This window comes from Eptatretus burgeri, chromosome 5, assembly GCF_056783735.1.
Source record: "Eptatretus burgeri isolate ZD-2024b chromosome 5, Ebu_testis_v1, whole genome shotgun sequence".
NCBI classification, from domain to species: domain Eukaryota; kingdom Metazoa; phylum Chordata; class Myxini; order Myxiniformes; family Myxinidae; genus Eptatretus; species Eptatretus burgeri.
This window is the reverse complement of record NC_140965.1, coordinates 45,137,737-45,159,387: the sequence shown is the minus strand read 5'-3', so window position 1 is coordinate 45,159,387 and position 21,651 is coordinate 45,137,737. Positions and strand designations below refer to the sequence as shown.

General features: G+C 43.8%; 2 protein-coding genes and 1 long non-coding RNA gene across 4 annotated transcripts in view; 1 reads left to right on the top strand and 2 right to left on the bottom strand.

Annotated features, from left to right (window-relative positions):
* The first annotated feature begins 7,697 nt into the window (after positions 1-7,697).
* On the top strand, positions 7,698-21,295 carry LOC147026345 (transmembrane protein 126A-like). 2 transcript variants are annotated; one of them, XM_085881666.1, is made up of 6 exons: positions 7,698-7,819; positions 11,140-11,295; positions 17,416-17,609; positions 17,786-17,900; positions 20,848-20,902; positions 20,997-21,295. In XM_085881666.1, the coding sequence occupies exons 2-6, from the start codon at positions 11,195-11,197 to the stop codon at positions 21,117-21,119; spliced, it is 588 nt and encodes a 195-aa protein (XP_085737792.1). In that variant the 5' UTR covers positions 7,698-7,819; positions 11,140-11,194; the 3' UTR covers positions 21,120-21,295. The 2 variants fall into 2 exon arrangements, with proteins under 2 accessions (XP_085737792.1, XP_085737791.1); XM_085881665.1 differs by lacking the exon at positions 7,698-7,819 and adding an exon at positions 8,107-8,256.
* On the bottom strand, positions 8,949-11,144 carry LOC147026346 (uncharacterized). Its single transcript, XR_015058298.1, has 2 exons — positions 10,791-11,144; positions 8,949-10,556 (listed from the first exon to the last, which is right to left on the bottom strand). It is a non-coding gene; the product is annotated as an uncharacterized LOC147026346 (long non-coding RNA).
* The window catches only part of MED17 (mediator complex subunit 17), a 33,304-nt gene continuing 32,859 nt past the window's right edge, over positions 21,207-21,651 (bottom strand). Inside the window, exon 12 of the mRNA XM_085881664.1 lies at positions 21,207-21,624. Within this exon, the coding sequence (XP_085737790.1) occupies positions 21,419-21,624 (206 nt within the window). The 3' untranslated portion in view covers positions 21,207-21,418. The remainder of the gene's footprint in view (positions 21,625-21,651) is intronic.

The following is a 21,651-nucleotide window of genomic DNA, read 5'->3' as shown; positions in this document are numbered from 1 at the left end:
TACACACGATATGTGGACGCTTACACACGTCCACAAACGCTACTTATAAGCTACTCATAAGTCGGAACACGTCGCGATAATGTCTTTTTTACGCGAAACTTATTTCTAACTTATGTTTGACGTTCTTTGAACCAATTCTTTACGTAGTCCCAACACACATCGACGTATGTAGACGTATTCCAATGACGTCTTCTGGTCGACAAAAAAAAATAAATGAACGTGTTTCTAGCTTACAACTGCCATATAAAGACGTGTTCCCAGCGGTTTTGGGAATTGGTATATAAAAATGCTGCTCATAAAAGGGGAACCCAACAGTGTTTACGAGTCCTTTTTGAGTCGATGTCCATGTCAGCAGTAACAGTATCAGTATCAGTATCAGTATTAGTATTAGTAGTAGTATTAGTATTAGTTGTAGTTTGCTCATGTTTGCAATAGTAGGTGAGGGGGAGGGTGTGGGTTATGATGGATCGTCCTTGCGTCCACGTGTCCACTGGTAGGTTCATAGGCTGCCACTCAAAGATTTAAATGGCTGCATCTCCACTATTGAAAGTAGACGCTTGCCTCAACAATTTGATTTTTTTTACACTCAACGACTTTTAAACGGTACCACTCAGCTATTTTCATTGTTTACAATGAACGATTTAAATTGCTGTCACTCGCGTTTGTTTTTTGACGCTGGGGTTTGGAAATTTTAATCGTTTCTATTGAACGTGCGAAATCGCTCAAACCCCACTATTGAAAGTATACGCTTGCGCTCAACAACTGGATTTTTTTTACACTCAACGACTTTTAAACGGTACCACTCAGCCATTTTCATTGTTTACAATGAACGATTTAAATTGCTGTCACTCGCCGCCTTTGTTTTTTGACGCTGGGGTTTGGAAATTTGAAGCGTTTCTTCTGAACGTGTTAAAACGCTCAAACTCGACTATTTTAAATAGACGCTGCCGATGGACAATTGGAATCATAGCCAAGCTAGACATCGAAGTGTGAACATCCTCGTCATGCTGAAGAAAAGTTTGAAGAATGCTGCAAATAAGTGTCGTGGCCGTGGCCGTGGACGCTGACGCAAGGACGATCCATTATACCGACGTCTTTCAGCCGATGAGTAACTTAAAAGTAACGTCTGTCGATGTGTGGCAACGATCGCGTAACGTGCCAACAACACGTTAATCATAGGTTAGAAATGTTTCGGGTATGCTAAACATTACCTCGGCGTGTCTCAACTTATGATTAACTTACAAGTAGCATGTGTTGACGTCTGTCAACGATCGCAGACCGTGCAAACAACTTGTGGCCAGCGTAGCGGAACGTGTGAGTCATACGCCGGCATACGTCGTGAAATTTCAAGCATGAAAAAATTTGAGGACAACCGAAAAGTACAACGTTTAAAGCCAACGTACAACGACGTATAGCAGTGTTTTTCAGCGTGCTCTCAATGTTATCAAAACTTACCCATAACGTATTCAACGTGTGCCAGCGTTTTAGAAAAAAAATTCAAAAATCGGCATACGTTGGCTAAAACGTCAAGGTGTGACCGGGCCTTTAACTGCAACACTTAGACCAATTCAAATAAATAAATAAACAATCTTACGTTGCAGACACACAAGTGACGTGCTTACTTATCAGCAACTTTGCCAGGATGTTCTTGATATGTCATAAATAATCGAAAGATGTGTCCATGGTCATTTAAGTCTTTTTACAAGTTATACCCAACGACCAATTACAATATGTTACAGCACCACACATACGTAAATGTACACACAAGGGACTACAACTTACCTGGCACAGAAACGACCCTGAAGTCAGTTTTCATCAGCTCAGATGACCAAGTTTATTTACCCAATTTTTTCCTTACGGCATCTACAGGGAATGTATATTCTATACATTTTGAAACTCATCTCTGTTCGATTGGTGCATCCAATGGCACAGCATCCTGTCATTTAAAAAAAAAAATGGCACCATGACTCATGTGAACAGACATCTTTGGGATGGATCATGTCGCTACTCTGAGTATATAGGGACTACCCATACTACTCCCCCCTCTCTCTCTCTCTCTCTCGGGATTTTGAAGATGGAGATGACACAAATTCTCCATGTAAATGCAACACGGCCCCCGGTGGTAGTGGGATAGGGTATTACGAGTGACGTTTCAGAGCCCTTAATTGCATCACGAGTAAGAGGCCTTCACCTTATTTTCACACTCACTTAGACTATGTCACTTCAGACTTCATTGCAAAGAATCCAGAGGAATTCACTTTTTATCCCCGCTGCGTGGCGGAAGGGGGATATTGTTGTCACCCGGGTCGTCCGTCCGGCTGGCTGGGCGTCAACATTTATAGCTGTGAGTGCGATAACTCATAAACTGTTCGCCATATTGATTGGGTCACACATGTACCACCTGAAAAGGAAGAACCCTATTGATTTTGGGCGTGGCCGGATCCAAGATGGCCGACTGGGGCGGCCATCTTGAAAAAATTTTTTTTGTAATAAATGGAAAAACGCTTATCTGATTTCAATTATTTTTCAATGGCAGGGGATTCCCCATCTCTGATGGTATATTTTTTTCTTTTCTTTTTTAAACCTTTTTCCCCTTAGAAAAACGCCGTGTGAAGGTGTGTAGATAGCAGATTGAGCGTCGTTACACATTATCGTAGCGTTTTTCCCCAAGGCCACTTGTAATAACAAGAATAATAATATTTACAATAATAGTCATGATAATTGGCAATAATGATAACAGCATGACCCACACACACCCGTGGCTGCTCCCGTTGGGAATGGGAGTGTTTCTGATTTCAATTTTAAAAAATATTTTTGCTGTAAAATGCGAGGATATCGTTTATAACCATCACTTTCTAAATAGTAAATAAACTAGACTCAAAATTCACAATTTCGAAATGTATAAGAGCTTTGAGTTGCACACAGTTCACTTGGCTCGATTCCAGTACTTACTTATTTTACATCAATAAATTGATGGGTTGGAAAGCGTCGTCAAGTGACATTCCAAAAAAATAAAAAGCAATGGCAACATTAGATTTAATATAGTATTGCTAGAATACCTGGTTCACGCTGTTAATCCTCTTGATGATCATAATGTACAATAGAATTCCGCTACAACAAGCAGATATGTTCTGGACAGCATTCTTAACAAAAATCTATTCAAACTTCAAAGAACTCGACTCTTCTGATGATAATAGAGTATTAAATAAGTTTTGTTTTTTAAATCGATACCGCAGTTCAAATCTCGCTTGGTATGCTAAATACTTTCTCAAACGTATGCATGAAACACTCAAGTACAGCATTAGAAAATGGATGCAAGATTTGCTTTGCTAATCGAATAGCAACAAGCCAGAGAGTATTCAAAACAAGCAAAGGGTTCCCAGTTTGGAAAATGAATTTCACAGATGACAAATGTACCTTCATTATTTTGATTAATCAAGAGACATCATAGACGGATTTTAATTTGCAGCCAAGAAATAAGGAAAGTGGCTGTTTCTTCGTTAAGCCAGAAGTGAATGTGTAAAAGACTTGCGCTCGTGTAGGTACACATCAATATTCCATCTAGTTTAGATGCATCAGCACACCTCTTATCATATGCAGAAAACCAAACAGAACTACAACAGGTGAACTGTGCTCAGGTGCATGTCAACGAATGCAACTAGGCGGTATACAGTGCATACACTTAGCATTTTCACAACACGTGAAGGGACACATAGGTATCCTGATGAAACCCCTGGAAGAAGACATATCATAAACCACAAAAATACATACAGCAACTGGAAGGGCACTCGGTGGAGCGCATACCTCCACCACGTAATGCCTGATCCACGAGAACATATCGGACCCAATACATTTTTGACATATCATGCTATACAGTACTATATCGTTTTTGGCCCTATCTCTCAATGAAGAATCACTTTAAAATTCTCATAGTCAGATCCAGATCTTCACCAAAATCTAATCAGTTCATCAGTCACACAACCAACCTATCCACAAAATTTCATCCGGATCCGTCCATAAGTTTTTGAGATGTCCTGCACACAAACAGACAAACAAGAAAAAGATGTGCATAGCACGATACTTGCAAAATCCACCCCCTCTCCAAAGGTTGCCATGGATACATCAAATTGTCCTTTTCATGAAGAAAAAAAATTGACAATCTTGATCAAAGCTCAGGTCAATCAGATGAAAATTGATTATTATTCAGATTGAAATTGATGATTTTAGAAGTTTGACCTTGAGTTGACCTTTGACCTCAAAAATAGTTTGTTTCCCAAATCAGTGACAAAATGCAAATCTTGTTCAAATTTCAAGTCAATTAGATGAAAAATGACGATTTTAGAAACTTGACCTGAAGATGACCTTTGACCTCAAGATCAATAGGCTTCTCAGTTGAGACAACCTCCACAACTTGGTAAAGTTTCATCTAAATTGGTTTCGAATTGTAAACTGGAGGCGATAAACAGACAGACAGAGATAGAATAACAAAAGTGACTGACCAATACACTTGAAACATCTTTGATTTTACAAGTAACAAACAGACAGACAGACAGAGAGGGGTGAAAACATGACCTACTTCACCTTTGGTGGTGGAGGCAAAAAGGTAAACACTTATAGTGTTCTCACTCTTAAACCTCAATGTTGAAAATTACTGTGATGTTGAGAGCTCGCAGTGGATGGAGCTGGAGCAGTGAATGGAGCTGGAGCAGTGAATGGAGCTGAAGCAGTGGAGTGAGCTGGAGCAGTGGATGGAGCTGGAGCAGTGGGTGGAGCTGGAGCAGTGGGTGGAGCTGGAGCAGTGGGTGGAGCTGGAGCAGTGGGTGGAGCTGGAGCAGTGGGTGGAGCTGGAGCAGTGGGTGGAGCTGGAGCAATGCATGGAGCTGGAGCAGTGGGTGGAGCGGGAGCAATGCATGGAGCTGGAGCAGTGAATGGAGCTAGAGCAGTGAATGGAACTGGAGCAGTGGATGGAGCTAGAGCAATGTGTAGAGCTGGAGCAGTGAATGGATCTGGAGCAGTGAATGGATCTGGAGTAGTGCGTGGAGCTGGAGTAGTGCGTGGAGCTGGAGTAGTGTGTGAAGCTGGAGCAGTGTGTAGAGCTGGAGCAGTGAATGGAGCTGAAGCAGTGAATGGAGCTGGAGCAGTGAATGGAGCTGGAGCAGTGGATGGAGCTGGAGCAGTGGATGGAGTTGGAGCAGTGGATGGATCTGGAACAGTGCATGGAGTTGGAGTAGTGCGTGGAGCTGGAGCAGTGCATGGAGTTGGAGTCGTGCGTGGAGTTGGAGTAGTGCGTGGAGCTGGAGTAGTGCGTGGAGCTGGAGTAGTGTGTGAAGCTGGAGCAGTGTGTAGAGCTGGAGCAGTGAATGGAGCTGGAGCAGTGAATGGAGCTGGAACAGTGGATGGAGCTGGAACAGTGGATGGAGCTGGAGCAGTGGATGGAGTTGGAGCAGTGGATGGATCTGGAACAGTGCGTGGAGTTGGAGTAGTGCGTGGAGCTGGAGCAGTGCATGGAGTTGGAGTCGTGCGTGGAGTTGGAGTAGTGCGTGGAGCTGGAGCAGTGCGTGGAGCTGGAGCAGTGCGTGGAGTTGGAGTAGTGCGTGGAGCTGGAGCAGTGAATGGAGCTGGAGTAGTGAACGGAGCTGGAGCAGTGAATGGAGCTGGAGCAGTGAATGGAGCTGGAGCAGTGAATGGAGCTGGAGTAGTGCGTGGAGCTGGAGCAGTGTGTGGAGTTGTCGTAGTGAGTGGAGCTGGAGCAGTGTGTGGAGTTGGAGTAGTGAGTGGAGCTGGAGCAGTGCATGGAGCTGGAGCAGTGCATGGAGCTGGAGCAGTGAATGGAGCTGGAGCAGTGGATAGAGCTGGAGTCGTGAATGGAGCTGGCCTGGGAGATTAAGATGATAATTCAGACAGAGCACTTGAAGGAGGTTGAGGCAGGACACTTGGTGGTGAATAAATCACCGATCTTACGCTGGGACTTCGAGACATAATTTTTACCTCCGCCACCGAAGGTGAAGGAGGTCATGTTTCCACCACTCTTTGTCTGTTTGGTTGATTGTTTGGTTGTCTGTCCATGTGCAGGTTATCTCAAAAGGTTGTGGACAGATTCGGATGAAACTTGGTGGACACATGTCAAAGGTCATGGAAGTGGAGGACAAGAAATGTGGAAGGGTCAACAGACACGGGGGAGGTGAAGCGGAAATAGCTCCATAATAAACATGGATGTAGCAGAGCATAACGAGTGGAGTTGCATGTGAAAGGACAAGGACAACACCATCAACAGTCTCATTAATGGGTGAAGACCACCCAAGAGGTAGAAATGGGTTAGACCAGGAGGTGGCAGGATGACCGAGAGGTATAGACTACTCGCCTCGAAGCTGCCTCACCTGGGTTCGAATGCTGATCTCGTTACCTTCGCAAACTTTGTTGTGAAGGTTATGTTTTGATCGCTGTGTATTTATTTATTTGTGAATATGTTTGTTTGTTTGTTTGTTTGTTATTCGCATAACTCCAAAAATATTGAACTGAATCTCAGCAAATTTGGTGGGATGGTTGGTTATTATCCGAGGACCATTTGATTAGATTTTGGGAGCGATCGGGTCAAAGGTCAAGGTCATGAAAAGGTCAAAATCGTCTTTTTACCATAGCGCGGTCAATTTGTATCCAATTTGCATGCAACTAATGCCAAAATGTTCAGAATTCAATGCCCCATCTTGTGATATGTGACATTGACACAATGACGTAATAACCCTCATTAGCGGTTGGGAGTCAAAGGTCAGGGGGGGTCACGACATTGCAAAATGTACGGTTTTAGTCATAACACGGTCAATTCTTATGCGATTTGCATGAAACCAACACCAAAATGTTGACTGTTCTGTTCCCCACACTCTAATACCAATTACAAAATTAAGAGTACAAAGGTCAAGGTCGAGGTCATGAAAAGGTCAAAATCGTCATTTTGCCATAGTGCGGTCGATTTTTATCCAATTTGCATGCAACCAATGCCAAAATGTTGTGAATTCAATGCCCAATCTTGTGATATACGATATGACACAGGAAATTTAATGTTTTTAAGCCATCATAACACAAATGAGATGGTAGATGTGGTATGGGATTAAATACCCTCACAATCAACGGTTTCTGGGGGGGGGGGGCAAAATGTAGCGTTGGCGAAGGTATGCGCTCTACTAAGTGCCCGTTATAGTTATTAACTGTCGTCCTGGTGATTCATCAATGGGTGTGCCGTCGCTCGGATGGACGTTAAACTGAGCAGCCCCACTGGCTTCAGTTGGTGGACATTAACGACTCCACGTGTCCTTCGTGAAGAGGAGGCGAGCTATTACCGTCACCCCAAAACAATTTCCATAATTCCTGGCTTAACCTACAGGGGGCACTGCATCAGTCGACAGTGGCATCTCCGCATCTTTGAAAGAACGATTGCAAACCTGCAACCACGTGCCCACCATACATTACTCAACTTACCTGGCGCACAATGACGACACGTTGACATTTGATCCCCCAGTGTGAGCCGTGCTCATTGAACCAGACAGAAGACCCGAATGATTATGGGCCGTGCGAATTTGTCGCCACCAAGCGCCATCTTGGTAAGCCCACTCAGAGCAGATATTATTATTCCAACTCGCGCGATAAATTCTCTGGAGATTTTGAATATTGAATGTCAATTTCGAGTCGAAAGTAAAGTCGATGTGAATTGTGAACACTTTCTCACATAAACATAACGCATCGCGGGACGGGATGAATCATTCACTCGGACGAGCAACATGGCGGCGTGTGCGTGAGGTAGATATCGACATGGACAAACAGGAAGGTCAGTTTAGCTGAAGATGGTTTTTACCGGTGAAATTACATCCGTTTCGGATTGATCAATAGCAATCAATATATTATAATTCACACCTGGCATTGAAATAAAGTATCATTTTTTTATATTTATATTCACCTCAGCCTTATAGAATTTCTTCTGAAGCGACGTCCCCTTGTTATTGTTATTTGTATCGGTCGACTGAGAGTGATCGAAGATACAACAAGAAAAAGGGAATTATTTTATTTATTTTGAAACAAACTTTAAAATCAAGTTACGGTATGGATATACTGTGGAGGAAATAACAAAAATAATTAAAACAACAACAACAACAACAACTGTATGGCCGTGCTCTGAGAAACCGCCGGGTCAGGCTGAAGGAGATTGAATAGGAAGAAGAAGAAGAACGAGCATGTTGAACTAACAGCAGCGGACGTTTCCAAAAGGTCTGTGTTTTGATTTGTTATCATGATTTTGTAACAATATTGTATTTGAATATCTGTTTTTCTGAATCCGTTGTTTTACAGTTCGATCGAAGCACGTGACGGCTTGGTTTTAAAATGTCGTGAAAAACACGACAGGAGACTCGTTTAATGAATCGAAATTACACGCCTTGTATTTATGTAAAGGTTTCATTTTTCAAAAAGTATTCTCAATGTCGTTGTCGCGTGGACCAGTCGCACGGAAAGTGACGAATCACAAGGTCGCTACACGAACGGACGGTCGAGCCTCGTCGGTCCGGACGCACACGTGATATTGTTGTGGTGCCGGGTGTCGGCGGCGAGCACGACCGCTACATGGAGCAGTGGAGTCGGCTCGACCGATCACCCGGAATTTATAGGTCGTCACCCCGGATAACTCCGGAGCCGACGGGTCCCTTATCGGACCGAAGATCGCCAATAGGTCGACCGCGTTGGGTGGGGTCGATTGCCAATTTCAATTTACCTCAATACCCACGTCGTCCAAACTACCGGGGAAATTCACCCTCGGCGGAGCTCGAGCGGAACGAGCCGTTGGCATGCTCGAACCGTGCGTAACCCGAGGTCTGTCGGTCCAAATGTACAACTACGGCAGCAACGGCCTTACCAATTCACAATACGCACCGTGCTAAACCAATACAGGAACACATAAAAACGAGTTGAAACATTTAACAGGGGATTTATTTATAATGGGGGTGGGGGAGGAACACACAAGGAGCAGAGTTATCCGACTATAAGAAGAAATGCAAATAATGTACAAGCAAAGAGCACTTAACAATTCCTACTTACAGACAGGGCCCACACACACACCCAAAAAGAAAACGGACCCGATGGGTCTTCAGTCGGTAGAGCCGGCCCGGTGTACCTGCCCCACCTCGTGCGGTCACACCGACTCGAATCACCACGGTGGGACTCAAACCCATGACCTGAAGTCCACGACCGTCTGCAGGGCCCTCGTCGACAACGACTCACTGGCTTTGGATGCCAGGTTGGAAAATGCCTGGACTGAGAATGTCCTCTCCCACCAGGAACATCTCACACACGATCATCATTGCTTGGCAAAACGCCACGATCTCGCGAACTGGCCAACGCTCCTGCCACGAGCACACAGTCTCTCCACTCGCTCGTCCAGACCACCACACTTCCTCTTCAGGAGAGAGGGATTTCTTTCCTTGCCACTCGCCTCCTCATTGGACGGTTCCGTCACGCGATTCGCTCGTCGCCCCCGTGAATGGCCGAAAGGGGTGCCAAGTCCACTGATTGGACCGGGGGAGGCATGACGGCCGTCGCGGCCGACCGCCCCTCAAACAAGGAGAGTAATATGGTCCTGCGTGGGCTACGCTTATTGGTCGACCGTCGGCAACCTCGCTCGCATCCCCGGATTGGGCGAGAGAGACGTCAGGTCCTCGTGAACTCCGCCCACGTATGTGCTGACACGCACGTGTGCAATGGTGGAAGGAAGCGAAGGCAGATATCGTTGTTGAAAGTTGTTGTTGTAGTTGTAGTAAGTGTAAAAATCCTATCTATAAAATAACCGCAGCGCATGCACACTTGATTCCCATTAGACATAGGGGATGGATTCTAACTAGAAACACATACTTATCGAAATAACTAAGCTACGGGGACGGCTGTCCGTCTGTGTGCACAAGGCTTCCAAATTCGTAATAATATCAGTCTCAATGACTCTGCCTGGTAGTTAAAGAAAATTGAAAATCATTCCAAATAGGAAACTTATTGTTTTTAAGGACGTTGTAAAGGACACAAATGAGGAAAGGTACATTCAAAGTACAGTACATGACCACCCCCATGCCAAATAAATAAATATGACCTCCAGTGGGTGACATCGCCGGGGCGCCTTTGGCAGCTGACGAGGCCACCGTGCAGCACTTATGGAAAACCGAATGGAGATGGATAAAGTCGTTAAAATAAATAAATACTCGAAAAATAATTCATTTCTTAATAAATTGGCTAATAGCGTACCGAAACCACCACCGTTTCATCCAAATATATAACTTTTTTGAAAATCAAGTAATTAATCGAAAAATTAAATAACATCAATTGATTAATCAATCAAAAATACCCTTTATAGCCAATTCACTTGGTCACCGCCTTGTCCAAATATCAGCTTCCTCGCTCAAACTTAGATATCGGCTGGACAAACAAACAAGAAGACGAGCAAACGGAGTCAAAACTGAGCGCGCCCTTTCGGCACGCCTCATCGCCAGGCAACGGAGGCCTTCACGCCTGTCGATGACGTCATGCAGCACCTGAAGATGAAATCGGGAGTGAGCGGAGTACAACAGGCACAAAGAACTAATGAAACGTATTAGATAGTGTGGTGTAAAAGATGCTGCATCAACGGCGGTAAACTTCTGATTCAATGTTTTGTTTTTGTTCTGCAGCCTTCAAAATTTTTATTTTATTTCACCTGAACTATACGTTTGAACACTTTAATCTTCAGTTTTGCAAAATTGGACGCTGTCTCGATCAATCAAATTTACCAGCCAGGGTGGGGGGACTTCGACATTCTTCTTCTTCCAGTTTTTCTCAAGACTGTGTAGGGTAAATGCAAATGGGGTCTTCTGTCATCGAGCCGGCAAGCTGGGAGAAACAATTCACATTTATCGCCACATCTGATGCAAGTTGAAAACTCTAATGGCGACGACGTGCTCCATTTGAAACTGTTTGTTCGATATCTGTAGCTTTTTGATGTCTATGGTCCGTAACAAAAATATGTATTGGTGTCAAAGCCAGCGACCAATTGCAAATTAATATAAGGATATGTACAACAAAAACAAAATGCCAGGAAACGTTGATGCTCATGTCCTTTTGCACCATCTCTGTTTGCAGGAAGTTGTAATAAAAGAGTATCCCTTGGTGAAGCTCCGTGGCTGTGAGTGTTAATATGGAGGACGGAGAGGAGGAAAAACAGCTTACGGTTATTCCACGTTCAATGTACATCAGTATTATGCGGAACAACCTGCCACAACTTCCTTCTTTGGATCAGTGAGCATGAATTAAAATTTAAATCTTTCTTCCTCATCATTGGTGCTTTTGAATGTCTTGTCTGCACTCTGATGTGATGATAATAAATCAGGGTCAAATAATTACTCGCAAATTTACATCACAAAAAGTTTGTGCAGATTGTTTTTGATCAAGGTCATACTGGTGTTTGTTTGTAGCAAAGTGTGAACCAGATTTGGTATGTGAGGAACTGAAGCTTGTTCACCACTGTAATGTTCAGAAAGTAAAGTGGTGTATAAATTCAACCAAGGAAGCACACTGACCTGATGACACGGTCGAGTACATAAATTACACCAACACACCTCCAAACTAGGAGGTGTCCGTATGGTACTCAATCCTTTGCAGACTGAGACCATGGGCTGACCACCATGTGCCTCGTGGTTGCAGCAGGTTGATCAGTATCTCAAGGAGATGGGGATGGGCCAGGCATCTGCCTGGGGGAAGGCCAGACGGAGGCCCCTGGAGTACCGGTGGAAAGTGGACGCAGTGACGCGCTGCTCCGGCACATGCTCCCAAACCTGACCTGTCCTAACCTGACCATAGGCTTTAAATCTCAGTCTGCAAAGGCTTGAGTGCCATGCAGATGCCTCCTGGTTTGGAGGTGATGTGTTGACATTATGTACAATTGTACATGACGTCAGTGTGTTTCTTTGGTTGAATTTAATATTCCTGGCTGCAAGCCTCCTGACCGGTGATCAGCAGGGCAGAGACAATGTGCTCGCGTGGCAAGGCGACACTTGTTGCTGGCAAGTCATGCAACAAGCGTTGTGATGGGACTCGATTTATGCCCTCCTGCCACGTCAAGTTAGGGGGTTCGATTCATTATGTGTGATAAGAACAGTATGGACAGTATGCATCACGTATGCTATATTTACACCTGTACTAAGAAAACGTCAGAGGTAAGTCGAGTGTCATATGTGCACTAAAAGGCAGTGAGCATCCATCATGGAGCACTATAAGGAAAGGACATCTTGTGTTCCACAGGCGAGGCGAGGTGAAGGACTTGAGGTGAGTGCAACAGGCATATAAAAGCACTATGCATGCAATTTGGGAGCAATACCAGAGAAGAGGCATTAAAAAACAGACCGCTGAACTACCTGTAATGTGAAAGCAAAAGACTTTGTGCTTTAGCCTTGTCATAGGAGATTCCCTGTCAAGCCGAGACCCTGCAGCCTCTTTGGGAAAACAATATGGCTGGCTGTAACAAAAAAATACGCCAAACAATGACATTCACAGAAAATGACTAAAGGTACACAGACCCCTCACAGGCAGATGCCAAAGTCTGTGCGACCACACCGAGCAGCCAGAATGTGTGCACCTTCTCCAGTAAGGAAGGGGATCCCTGTCTCATGATAGGACAGTGCTCCACACCAAAGCTGAAAGCAAAAAAGGTGTTGCCTGTTCTACAGCCAACAGCAATGAGGCTCCAGACAAATCGGAGAAGATTAAATGAACAGAGCTGCAGCTTACAGGAGAAGTAAATCATCCTCCATTGCAAAGCGTATTCTGCACATGAAGCATGGGGGACTATCGGCGAAAGAGAAAGATTCATGAACCAATTGAAACAAACAAAGCTGGCAGCCAAGGCCAAAATACTTCCACTGGCAGATCAACTGAAACTAGTATCGCAGGACTTTGAGGACTTTCAAATGGAGTTTGGTCTTGACAAATGTGCCAAATGCACATTTGTACAAGGAAAAACAAAAAGAACAGACATCTCAATCGATCAAGGCACAAAAACACAGGAACTAGAAAATGATGCATCCCACAAATACCTCGGAATCGAGGAAGGCCCCCAGGTACGACACAGAAAATGTGTAAAATAATCAGCAAACAGTACCTACGCAGAATAAGACAAATTTTGAAGTCATCCCTCTCCCCAAGAAACAAAACCAAAGCTATAAACCAACTTGCATTGCCGGTATTCCAATGTTGCTGTGCAATTATTAACTGGCCACAACTGAATATCAACAATCCAGACACCAAAACAAGGAAACTTTTAACTATTCACAAGATATTCTACAAAAACCAATGCATACTGAAGTTGTACTTACCGAGACGAAAAGGAGGAGTTGGTCTGATGGAGATTAACCAAGTGCACAAAACATCGTGTGTCGGACTGGCGGAGTATGTGAAGAGCTCAACAGACGATCAGATGAGATTTGTACACGAGCAAGAAAACAAACCAGAAGAGGGATCCTTAATCCATTCAGCAACAAACTTCCAAAAACAGGTGCAAATTCGGATATGACACGGGAAAATAAAACAGAAACAAACACAGCCCCAATGACTGGAAAGAAAATTTAAAAAAGGAAAATTACAAAAATAAATATCAGGAGATATACTCTGACAAATGGGAGATTGACAAAAGAGCAGGAACATTGAAAAAGGAGCTTGACAGGACATGGATTGACAAGGAAGTCTCTTTGGAAGGGCTAAGAAAAGGTCAACTTGGTTGCGATGGAGAACGAGTCATCACTCATGCCTTGAAGAAAATGGCGGGATTGAGCCAATCGGACAAATGCAGGTTTTGTGGGGAAGAAACAAAGTAGCAGACACCTCCTCTCATAAAGTAAAAAATACCATCAGAGATAGGGAATCCCCCACCATTGAAAAATAATTGAAATCAGATAAGCGTTTTTCCATTTATTACAAAAAACATTTTTTTCAAGATGGCTGCCCCAGTCGGCCATCTTGGATCCGGCCACGCCCAAAATCAATAGGGTTCTTCCTTTTCAGGTGGTACATGTGTGACCCAAATTTCAAATCGATATGGCCAACAGTTTACGAGTTATCGCACTCACAGCTATAAATGTTGACGCCCAGCCAGCCGGACGACCCGGGTGACAACAATATCCCCCTTCCGCCACGCGGCGGGGGATAAAAACTCATATCGGAACAGCTGCACATAAAGACATGACAGCATCTATATATTAATACTGAAGGACCAATTTTGTGCTCCTCCTCGTGGTCGCGTCACGTTTTTCTTGGTACTGTGACCTGGACTGAAAGAAACTTCGTACCTATAAGAGTGCATCGCACATAGTGGCAATAGTCAACTTTCAACTCTGAAGCAGAATAAACACTTTTCGTTGAGACGGGGGCGAGGAGTGAAGAAGCGGGGGCGGGGGATGAAGAGACGGGGGCAGGGAGTGAAGTGGCGGGGGGAAGGTAAGCATATTGTTGGGCGGGGGTAAGCAAATTGAAAGCGGGAGATGGAGGTAAATGGGGCGGGGGCTGGGGTGAATTAGGCGGGGTTGAGTGTGAGGGGGAAAGTGGGGGCCCGGGGGCAAGTGGGGTGGGGAATCTAGAGATGGGGGGGTGGGGAGTGAAGGGGCGGGGCTGGAGTAATTAAATTTTTGGGAAGGGGTAAGCAAATTGAAGGCGGGGGTGGGAGGCGGGGGCGAATGGGGCAGGGGCGGAGAATGAGTAGGCGGGGGAAAGCACGCCCTGTCCAGTCCATGTCCCTTGAGTGTGGGTGAGCTGGTGATGGTGGTTGAATGAACGGAATCCGTCTGTGACGGGGTTTTGGCTGGTCTGTAGAATAATCCACTAGCACATCTAGAAACATTTCAACATCTCGGTCCCAGAATAACCATGGAAATGCAAACCAAATCCGATCCTTGAAAATGAACATATAATGCCCACACGTGACAAGATGATCCCATAAAATGTGGACACTGCAAACAAAACATCGCGTCCGGACATCGTGCTCAAACACTAAAAGGAAAAAACGGCATTGTTGATCGAGGTTTCAGTTCCCATTGTCTGACTATGGACCAATTTCTACAGAAATCAGGAAAATGACCAAATACCAGGATATGAAAAATGAGGTCAAGAGGATGTAGAAATTGAAGAAAGCTGAAATTGTACCAGTGATAGTCGCAGCTACAGGAATGATAAAGAGAACCCTTACCGAGCATTTCAAAATCATTGCAGGAAATATCATTTCAAACGAGCGACAAGTAGAGGCTGTTCGATGTTCAGTGAAGATTTTGAAAAGAACCCTTGGAACGAGTCTCTGAGAACGAAGTTTCACAGTTTGGTTCATGAATCATGATCCTTTATCAAAAAGGAGGTGGAGATTTTGAGTTCTGGTGGAACTTCCTCCCACCTCCTGAAACCCACAAATAGAGATAACAACCAATGGGAGTTACAGTCTGTAAAATCCAGCAGACACAAATATGATGCTGGGGTATCTCACACACACACACACACACACACACACACAGACAGACAGACAGACAGACAGACAGACAGACAGACAGACAGACAGACAGACAGACAGACAGACAGACAGACAGAGAGAGAGAGAGAGAGAGAGAGAAAAAAAAAAAAATCAGTACTCCACTGAGCTATGGACAAAAGCCATGAAGACTGCAAGTAGGTCTGATTTTCCAAGGAAAGACCTGGAACGATGGAGGGTGCCCAGTCTGCGGCTGACTTTGGAGGCTAGCTTTTCTATGTGGTTGGCGCAGGATTGGTCATTGCTGCTGGTGAGGTTTAAAAGTTCAAGAGACTGAACCTCTTCCAGTGGCGGACCATGGAAACAGACAAGTGGGTTAGTTTGACAATCCTTTGCAGGAACGACAGAGTGAGACTGAGACTTTGCCAGGATTGAAGGGCATGTTCCATTTATCAAACCAGCAGATAATCAATTCCAGATTAGAGAGAGACACAGCTGCAGTCGAACAGTGGGATGGTGTACTGTACGACACAAATTGGAGTCTCTAAAAACTAAGGGTTTTCCAAAGCATCAGATAAGTCATTTATATAGATTAGGAACAAAACTGGGCTGAACACACTGCCTTGGGGAACTTCAGCCTCCACTGTGATAGGAGGGGACTCCATAGACAGGAATGCAATCAGGCTGTTTGAAAACAGGAAAGACTTGACATCAGCAGCAATTATGGATTCCATGACTTTACTTGCAATTGGAAGCAAGCTTACTAGTCTGCAGTTGATGGGATCTGTCTATGCACCCTTCTTGGAGATGGGAGTGAGGTTTACTGACTTCCAGGACAATGGGAGGTGGCCAACGCAGAAAGACAGACTGAATAGGTCAGATAAAGGGGAACAGGAATGACAGATCACGATTTGAGAACATGGCCACTGATGCCATCTGAGCCCATTGTCAAAGCAGGGTGAAGGCCAGACATAACTTTCTCTTCCTTCTTGGGTGAAGACATAAAGTCCAGTAGAGTATGCATAAGATGGGTGCAGAGTAAAATGGGTTGGGTACATGAGATTTGAAGGCAAACAGAGTTTGGACATTATGCCTTATCACGGACAGAGACTGCAATAATGTAATTTGAGGTGTGAGGGCATGGAGCGGAAGCATACACCAAAGATATACTTGACAAGGTACCACCATGACTTGGAGAAAGGACACAGGTTAGAGAGTTCATCCTTGAGATTTGCAAGATGCCGTTTCCTGGCTTGCTTCATGCTGTACACATTTGTGGTGAGCCTTGTGGAATGAGCTAATGTTGCCCTCTCTCAGGTTAGCTTTCCATGTTTATAAAACGAGCTGCTTGATCGCCACTGCCTCTCCATAGGATTCAATGTACCAGGGTCGAGAGGATGGATAGGATAGTTGAAGGCGGGATGGGATAAACAGGTGCATGAGAGAAAGTAGGCTTTTGTGAAAGTATTCCCAGGTGGAATCAATATCAGGTGCTGTGCAGATGGTGGTGCAATCCTTTTGTGAGAAGGCAGGTTGCAATCCCTGCCATAGAGCCTGAACAAACAGCCATATTTTGTGTCGTTGAGGTTTCTCCCTCACAATAGCTGACAAAAAAGTGCTGGAGGGTGGCGGTGGGACGTGCACTGGGGGATGGTGGTGGGATGTGTGCTGGGGGGTGGTGGCAGGACATGTGGTCATGTGCTGGAGATGGCTGTGGGATGAGTGGTGTTATTTTGATAATTGTGTTCTCTTAAAAAAAAGGTCTTTGCACAGGTTTGTGGATGCATCCCAGCCCATCGCCCCCCCCCCCAAAGAAATGGAGTCGTATATTTTTGCGAGAAGTACAATTTTCCTGCTGTTGAAATCGTGTCATCTTGTTTATGGTGAGTTATGTGACACAGCGTTTTCTTTTTCAGGAATGTGTTTGGTTATGCACATGTAATATCAGGGGCTCTGGCTGGAAGCGTAGGCCTTTGGTCCAACAGCATGTTCCGGACAGCTCTCAATGTGACTCCATTTCCCATCGTCTCCAGCTTATCATGCATCATCATTCCCTTTGTCACCACTTCAGTCTTCTATTTGGGAACCATCACGGAACCCTTGATTGCAGGTACTGGTAGAGGTTTTTCCTGGGCTGTCAGGGTGGTGACATTTTGCTGCCGCTTCTCAAATGGATGGCATAAATGATGAATGCCTTGTACTAATGAAACAAATATTGATAGACTAAAAGTGAAACATTTGTTTTTATTTTGTATCATTAATTTTTATCATTGTGGTCATTTATAGGAGATCTCAAATGCTCAATCTGCACTGGAATGAGAGGAACAATTGTCGGGTCACTGGTTGGTGGGGGGTATCCTTTGCTGCTGGCAGCAGTCACGACTAGCATGCTGGCCCACAGGTGAGTTTCCATCGTGAATTAATATTTGAAAAGAAAGGAAAGTAACAGGAAATATTTTCACAGTATCTCGGTCATCATTCGTGAAACTTGTTGATAATTCCAACTGTTCTGGATTAGTAACACAAATAAACCCATTTGTTAGTTTATCCTGAACTATATGGCGTAAATGTATTAACAACAAATCCAGAAGAGTCCTGGGTTTTGCTTTAATCTGAAGTTCTGGAAAAGTGTCAAAATTCTACAAAATTGCATTTTTAGCATTTTAATGTTAACTAAACAACCCGTGAACCCGTTGGGTACCCGTTGTGACAGCGGTTGATGAATTATTTTTTTATTTTTTATATTATCGAGTGGTCAAACTTTAACTTAAAGAAAATTTGAGCATTTACCCCAGGAGTCATCGTTCGGCCAACCGGTTTCTCGAGGTATATCAACATATTCTCCATGGTCAACCCCACAAGAACGTGGGAATAGTTGCAGCCGTTAAAGAAGATTACTTCAACCAAGACAGGAAAAGCCAAATGGTTGTCTGCTTGTTAACCTCCGCCATCGAAGATCGGAGGTTACTGTTTTCACCCCTTTGTTTGTTTGTTTGTGAACAGTATTACGGAAAAACTCTGACGGATTTCGACGAAACTTGGTGGGGGGATTGGGTATGGTCCAAGGATCATGCCATTACATTTTGGACTTGGTCCAAAATCCAATATGGCCGCCATTTTGAAAAAAAAAATTGAATTTTTTTTTTTGCATTTCAACATGTTTTCAGTGATTTCCAACCCCCCCAAAAAAAAATTGTTAGAGAAAAAAAATTTAGTAACTTTTTTTTTTCAACAAAATTTCGATTTTTTTTGCATTTCTACATGTTATCAGTGATTTCCAACCAAAAACATTCCAAAATTATAATTGCGGCTGATTTTGGAACTTCAGGTGGATATACCCACGGAAAATCAATTTCTGTCTCAAGGAATCTCGTTACCTTCGCATTCTGCGAAAGGTTATGTATTGGTCGCTGTGTATTTATTTATTTATTTGTGAATATGTGTGTGTGTGTGTGTGTTTGTTTGTTATTCGCATAACTCAGAAAGTATTAAACCAAATCGCTTGAAATTTGGTGGGATGATGGGTTATTATCCAAGGAACATATGATTAGATTTTGGGAGCGATCGGGTCAAAGGTCAAGGTAAGGTCAAATTAGTATTCTTACCATAGCACGGTCAATTTTGATCTAATTGGCATGCAACCGATGCCAAAATGTTCAGAATTCATTGCCCAATCTTGTGATGGGCGACATGACACAATTACATCATTACCCTTGTTTTTAAAAGAAAATGTCCCAAATCCTGGCATTATAATCAGTACCAAAATATATGTTTGTGGGAGATGCCAATGATTATTTATTTGTTTGTCATTCGCATAACTTAAAAAGTATTAAACCGAATTGCATGAAATTTGGTCGGATGATTGGTTATTAGCCAAGGAGCATTTGATTAGATTTTGGGAGCAATCGGGTCAAAGGTCAAGGTCATGAAAAGGTCAAAATCGTCTTTTTACCATATCGCGGTCAATTTTTATCCAATTTGCATGAAACTAATGCCAAAATGTTCAGAATTTAATGCCCAACCTTGTGATATGCAACTTGACACAATGACGTAATTGCCCTTACTCACGGTTGGGGTCAAAGGTCAGGGCGGTCACGACCTTGCAGATGTGCGTATTTTTATCATAACGCAGTCAATTCTTATCCGATTCGTATGAAATCAGCACCAAAATGCTCCTTGTTCTGTTCCCCACACTCTTATGCCAAGAACAAAACAGTAGCAGCGGCGAAGGTATATGCTCTCTACGAGTGCCCGTTCTAGTTATCTATCTATAATTCCAGCAGTGTGTGTGTGTGTGTGTGTGTGTGTGTGTGTGTGTGTGTGTGTGTGTGTGTGTGTGTCTGTGACCGCTGTTTCTCGACAACCGCTGGTCCGATCTAATTGAAACTTGCCAGGTATATTGCTGGGGACCTGAGGATGTGCCTTTTCAAGGTTTGATATTAATCGGACAAGTGCTTCCCAAGTTATGGCCATTTATTTACCAAACCAATGACAAGACACGTTGCGTGGGTGTGGCCGATGGGGAAGGGAAGCTTAGCCGCGTTCCCCATTACGGGTTACAACGTACGGACTTTCGGAGAGTGATGACTTCGTGTATTCTAATAAGTTCTCGATTTCTTATGCGCATTTATAGATAAACACAATGCCGCACGTTATGATCGTTTTCATAGCGCAAGTTATGATCGTTTTCATACGAGACGGTGCATAAATTTCGGTAACATCAGAGTGCTGGTATGCTTCGAACCAGGAAGTAATTTTTTTTTTCTCTCTACTCTTTTTGTTTTTCCTTGCGATGACATTGCGAAAAGGCAAAATACGTTGGCGCTAATTGAATAATTGGCCATTAAAATCTAAATTGCGAATCATCGTAACTGTGATATGCGAACTTCCGCGCCACGCACGTACCGGCACGCGAGAGCGAAGAAACGGCCTGTGTGGTTGTTGTTTGTTGTTTGCGGTTGGAATATTTATTTATTCATCTTTTTTTATTTTTTTTTTACGGGCACGTACTAGTGACGAATGAATAGAGTATGTAAAAGTTAAAAGTAAAAGGGAAAGTTGCAAACTATAACTCTGAGCACTGTTGATGTCAAATTGAATGAATAGGATATCAGGTTCACTTGAGTGACCCAGCAGTATTGGCGGCGGAGGTTTTGCACTCTACCGAGTGCTCCCCCTCGAGTTTTATATATTGGGCTCTCATCTATCATCCATCTCATTTGTGATAAAATATTTTTGTCTACACACTCTGTTGACGAGAATTTAAGGGCTTCATCGAAACCTCTGATCAACGCTGTTATTAAACAACACTCCGTGGAAACAATGTTGATTAATCCTCCCCTCTGCAGGTATCAAAGTGCACCGGTTCCAAGCCCACGGAATGCATTGCCATTTTGGTTGAAGGTAACGAACTCTTATTTAAGATGCTTGGGGGGGGGAAGGGGAGGATGTGTGAGAGGCTTAAAACAATAACCTTCTGCCATTGTCTTGGTTGCAGATATCACGGCCAGTGGTAGGAAGGCTGTGGCCTTTGTTGGGCCTGCAAGTTTTGTACAACTTCACCAGCAGCTCATGGCAGCATTCCATCTATCTTAAGTTGCATGAGCTGGGCAGCAGTTGATGGGATACAATTTTCCGTACCAACCGACTTGATCTTGCTTTCGAGATGACCACTATCATTGTGAAAGTGGGGCCACAGAAAACAATGGAAAGTACTGCACAATGTGTGCAGATTTGTATTTCACAAAAGGTATGTCAACTCATATCTCTTTGCAATAAAAGAGCTGTTGTAAGGCATACTGAAAGATTTATGGTAAGGTATGCAATTTAAATGGGTCAAAATACAAAATGACAGGCCTCAAGTCATTACAAATAAACAATTACAAGACATCAAGAAAATAATTTCAATGATGTATAGCCCTAGCTCCGTGAAGTGGCAGCCATGAGATGTTCCATCTTATTCACAAAGTTGCGTCCTTCCATGGCGCTCCAGTGTACCTCACGGAAAGTGCTGCTCAGTTGCAGCCATTTTGCTTCTTGCATAACATCACTACGAGGTGGTTCTTTGACCTGGCTCCGAGGAAATTGGACCACGACATGTGTGCCACTCTCTGGTCCAATTCGTACTGACGTTTGGGAACAAAAGAAAGGCA